This window comes from Gekko japonicus, unplaced genomic scaffold (genome assembly GCF_001447785.1).
Source record: "Gekko japonicus isolate JY-2015 unplaced genomic scaffold, Gekko_japonicus_V1.1 scaffold386, whole genome shotgun sequence".
Taxonomy (NCBI): Eukaryota; Metazoa; Chordata; class Lepidosauria; order Squamata; family Gekkonidae; genus Gekko; species Gekko japonicus.
The window spans coordinates 1,190,186-1,194,966 of NW_015163100.1; the positions used below are offsets into that span (position 1 = coordinate 1,190,186).

Consider the following 4,781-nt stretch of genomic DNA (forward strand, 5'->3'; position numbering starts at 1 on the left):
CTGGGAGTTATGGGACAGTTGTGAATGGTGTGTGAGTGCATATGAATATTGTTGTAGATCACCAAAATGATTGCATCTTTAATTTCGTTGTTCTATGTACAATGACAATAAAGTATATTATTATTATTATATTATTATTATTATTGTAGCATCTGCACAGCTTATTGACACAGTCTCCAAGTGTGGGCTGATGCTGGCAGGCCCCTGCAGCGGAGGGGCTCTTGGCCCTTTCACATTCGTATACCTTTATGGGCATATCGGCAACCACAACTGAATAATAATCCAGTCAATAAGATACAGAATGCAAAATCTCCTTGGCCCTCTCTGAGCTGGCAGGGGACATCTGTCATGGGCAGGAGTTGCCCAGCTCAACTCCTGGCTGCTCAACAAGGGGGGAAAGGGAGGGCAACACCGCATTCGCCTCCTCGTCTCGGCTCGGGAGGAGCTTCTTCTCACATACACCCTGCTCCCCACCCCCCACCCCCCGCTTGCTCTTGCAGACGACGCACACAGCGACAAGGCCAAGGAGAGCATCCGGGCCAAATGCGCGCAGTACCTGGACCGGGCTGAAAAGCTGAAGGACTACCTGCGGAACAAGGAGAAGCAGAGCAAAAAGCCTGTGAAGGAAGCCCAGAATGACAGCAAGGGGTGAGGGAGAGGCAGGGGAGGGGAGGGAGACGGGCCAGGGTGCGCCAGCCCTTCAGTGCAGGGCAAGGTGCCCCCCCCCCCCCCAGCCTTTCCGGCTGCAGGAAGAGGCGGAGCCCGTGTGGGCAGCAGGTCAGAAGCCGGGCAGCAGCGTGTAGATGGCTGGGGAAGGTTTCCCTGAGTTGCGGGGAGGGGAGTCTGCCTTGGCTTGACCCTCCCCAGGAGCAGTGGAACGGATTATGCACATCAGGCAAGGTTACTCGGAGGGGCTGGATTTGCATAATTTATGCAGGCACGGCAGCCATGACATCTACTAGGTGCAGTCGGCCACTGCTGTGATATTTTTGTTTCTGCTTTTATATACACACTTTCCCCCCTTTCGTTTATTCATTGCTGAACTTTCAGTTTGTTGTTTTTGAAAGAACTTTTTTTTAAAATCCCACGCTCCAACCTCAGCCAAGCACTCTGATTTCTAGGTGTTCCAGAAGAGTGGCCGGCCCTGGCTTACATCTCTGCTGGTTTTGTTAGGCTCAGCCTGTTACTGTTCAGTCTGAGAAGACTGCCTCCAGTGCCTTTCCTGGGCCTTATCCTCTCCTTTCATCAGACCAGTGCCCTGCAGATAGGAATCAGCCCCTTCTGATAAGAACCTCAGAAGAGCCCTGCTGGATCAGACGGGTGGTCCAGCATCCCGTCTCACACAGTGGCCAGCCAGTTCCTCTGGAGATCCAACAACAGGGCAGAGAGGCCGAGGCCTTCCCCTGATGTTGCCTCCTGGCTCTGGGATTCAGAGGATTAGTGCATCTGAATGCGGAGGTTCCCCTCAGTCACCATGGTGTGTAGCCATTGATAGACCTATCCTCCGTGAATCTATCTAATCCCCTTTTCAAGCTGTTTATTCCTGTGGCCATCACTCCATCCTCTGGCAGAAGATTCCACATTTTAATCACTGCCTGGGTAAAGTAGTGTTTCCTTTTCTCCGGCCTGAACCTACTGCCCATCCATTTCATTGGCTGCCTTCAAGTTCTAGTATTTTGGGAGGGAGAAAAATCTCTCTCTGTCAGTACTCTCCATCTCATGTACAATTTTATAAGCCCCTGTCATGCCTCCCCTTATCACGTCCTCTATCGTGATGCGCTTCCCTAGGCGATAAGCGATCGATGCAGAACCTGGCATCGGCGCTCCCTGCGTTTGCGCAGTTTGGCTTTTCCGAGCAGAGTGCGGGGGGACCTGTCTGCCTTCCTTGAATGATGGGGAGCAGCTCTGTGAGCTGCCGGACTGTTCCCCCTCCCTGCCCAGCTGTTGCTGATGTGTGGCTTCACGTTCTCGGTGGAGACCTGGTTATAAAAAAAAGGGCTGTGGAGAGTTGCCCACCGGTCCCTGCCTTTGGCTGCCCTTGGAGGCAGAGGTTCTGTCCCCTCCGCCCGCAGCCAAAGCGGACGTGCAGGCCGCCGTCAGTGCGGTCTGGGCCCTCCGTGTCTCCGGAGCCCGTTCCTCTCTGGCGGGGAGGGGGCTGCTCCATCCCACCTGACCAGGTGCCTCCCTCCACAGGAGCGACAGTGACAACGAGGGAAAGAAGCGGCAAGAGCAGCTGATGGGTAAGGCTGGGACTCGGGGGCCGGAGCCGCGGGTGGCGCTTGCCGCCAGCCCCTGGGAGTGAGAGGCTGCTGCCTGGTGGCCCCTTCCTGGCAGGGCGGGGTGGGCAGTGCGTGGCGTTCGTGGGGCCAACTGCCTTCCCGCCACAGGGGCCGTGGTGATGGAGAAGCCCAACGTGCGGTGGGGTGACGTGGCTGGCCTGGAGGGGGCCAAGGAGGCCCTGAAAGAAGCTGTCATTCTGCCCATCAAGTTTCCACACCTGTTCACAGGTAAGGCCTCCTGGGGGTCCCCTTTGCCGTCCCCTGGCCGCGTGGAGTATTGCGAAGGTGGGGTAAGGCTGTCTCTGTCTGTCTGTCTGTCCCCCAGGCAAGCGCACCCCGTGGCGAGGGATCCTCCTTTTCGGCCCTCCTGGCACGGGGAAGTCCTACTTGGCCAAGGCCGTAGCGACCGAGGCCGGCAACTCCACCTTCTTCTCCATCTCCTCCTCCGACCTGGTGTCCAAGTGGCTGGGGGAGAGCGAAAAGTGAGTGCAGGGGCTGGAACGGAGGGTTTGGCTCGTTGGGCCGGATGGAGCCGAGAGAGGAGAGGTGCAGACTGGGCCGGCTGCCTTCTGGGGCTCCGTTGCCCTGCGCGTCTGGGTCTCGTGGCCTCTCTGCGCTCGGTCTTGAGCCGTCCCCTCTCTTCCTGCTTCAGGCTGGTGAAGAACCTGTTTGAGCTGGCCCGGCAGCATAAGCCCTCCATCATCTTCATAGACGAGGTGGACTCCTTGTGTGGCTCTCGCAATGAGAACGAAAGCGAAGCCGCCCGCAGGATCAAGACGGAATTTCTAGTGCAGATGCAGGGTGCGTAGCAGGTGCAGAACAGCCGCTGCTGGCGTGTCAGTGGCGCGTGTGGGAGGCCTCCTGCAGGTGGCATGCTCTGAGCAGGAGTTGGGACTCGGAAGCAACTGCCAGGTGGCGGCACGCAGGTAAGAATGGTGACTGGTGCCTTCTCTTCCCGGCAGGGGTTGGGAATAACAACGATGGCGTCTTGGTCTTGGGGGCAACCAACATTCCCTGGGTCCTGGATGCTGCCATTCGGAGGAGGTGAGTCGGGAGGGTCCGTTGATGTGGCTGGGCGGCCTGTGCCCCTCTTTCTGCCCCACTGTGGGGTGGGCGGGTGGCACCCCGGCTCCACCAGAAGACTGTTGCCCTCGTCTGTGTCCATGTGTAGATTTGAGAAGCGCATTTACATCCCACTGCCTGAGGAGCCGGCCCGGGCCCACATGTTCAAGCTCCACCTGGGGAACACCCCCCACAGCCTTACGGAAGCCAACATCCACGAACTGGCCCGCAAGACAGACGGCTACTCAGGGGCCGACATCAGTATCATCGTGCGCGACGCCCTCATGCAGCCGGTCCGTAAGGTGCAGTCAGCTACGCACTTCAAGAAGGTGAGGGCAGCGCTTGCTGCAAGCATCGGGGCCGGAGGTGGCTGATGCCCCTTGATGGGCTGTCCTTTTGGGCTGCGGTTTCTCTCCCTTCGGGTTCACACAGCGTGCCAGGCAGGCGTCCCTCTCGGCCTGCCCGGCCTTTAACAGGTTACCCACAGGAAGAAGAAGGAGGAGGAGATTGGATTTATCCCCCACCCTTCACTACCCAAGGGACTCTTACAGCGGCTTACAAACTCCTCCTTTCCCCTCCCCTCCCCACCCCACAACAGACACCCTGTGAGGGTGGTGGGGCTGAGAGAGCTCTTGACAGAAACGGCTCTTTTTCAGGGACAGCTCTTATCAGAGCTACGGCTTGCCCAAGGTCATCCAGCCAGGTGCGAGAGGAGGGGTGGGGAATCAAACCCGGTTCTCCCAGTTTAGAGTCCGCACACTTCACCACAACACCAAACTGCCCCCCCCCCAGTCACTGGCAAAGAACACCCATTATTCAGACCCTCCTGGTTTGGAGGCAGCCAGCATTTGATTTCTGGGGGCTGTGGATTGAGCGGGAGGGGGGGGAAGTGACTTCCTCCCTGCAGCTCTGGGGAAGGCGTTCCTTCGGGGCTGGTTTCCTTCAGAGCCACCCAACTGATGGGGATACCTGGCACCCTCCTTCTCCCCACTCAGGTTTGGTGCACATTTTGCCACTGTCCCTACCCTCCTGGGCCGGAGAGCTTGGGGGCTGGCTTGTCTGCCTCAGGGATTCCTCCCGTCCTGACAGGTTTGTGGGCCTTCCCGCACGACTCCCGGTGGGATTGTCGAAGACCTGCTGACGCCGTGTTCCCCTGGAGACCCTGGTGCTATTGAAATGACGTGGATGGAGGTGCCTGGCGACAAACTTATGGAGCCCGTTGTGTGCATGGTGAGCAAGTGGGAGCCAAACACCAACCTGGGCCAAGGCTGGTTCAGGGCCGTGTTTTTCACAAATCCCAGTGTGCTCATTGCTAGCCGTATCTCCAAAAGGTACTGTTTGGAAACACACAAGGGTGTGTATGTGTCACCTTGCCTTTTATGGCCGTGGCTGACGAACAGGCGCATCGATCCGTCAGCCCACCGTCCCCGTCCCCCCCCA

The 4,781-nt window shown here is 58.1% G+C and overlaps 1 protein-coding gene across 1 annotated transcript in view; it reads left to right on the forward strand.

Moving 5' to 3' along the window:
• The window catches only part of VPS4A (vacuolar protein sorting 4 homolog A (S. cerevisiae)), a 12,134-nt gene that overhangs the window by 5,171 nt on the left and 2,182 nt on the right, over positions 1 to 4,781 (forward strand). Inside the window, exons 2-9 of the mRNA XM_015406698.1 lie at positions 501 to 648; positions 2,194 to 2,240; positions 2,388 to 2,507; positions 2,605 to 2,761; positions 2,932 to 3,080; positions 3,242 to 3,323; positions 3,451 to 3,670; positions 4,431 to 4,571. Coding sequence (XP_015262184.1) covers positions 501 to 648; positions 2,194 to 2,240; positions 2,388 to 2,507; positions 2,605 to 2,761; positions 2,932 to 3,080; positions 3,242 to 3,323; positions 3,451 to 3,670; positions 4,431 to 4,571 — 1,064 coding nt within the window. The remainder of the gene's footprint in view (positions 1 to 500; positions 649 to 2,193; positions 2,241 to 2,387; positions 2,508 to 2,604; positions 2,762 to 2,931; positions 3,081 to 3,241; positions 3,324 to 3,450; positions 3,671 to 4,430; positions 4,572 to 4,781) is intronic.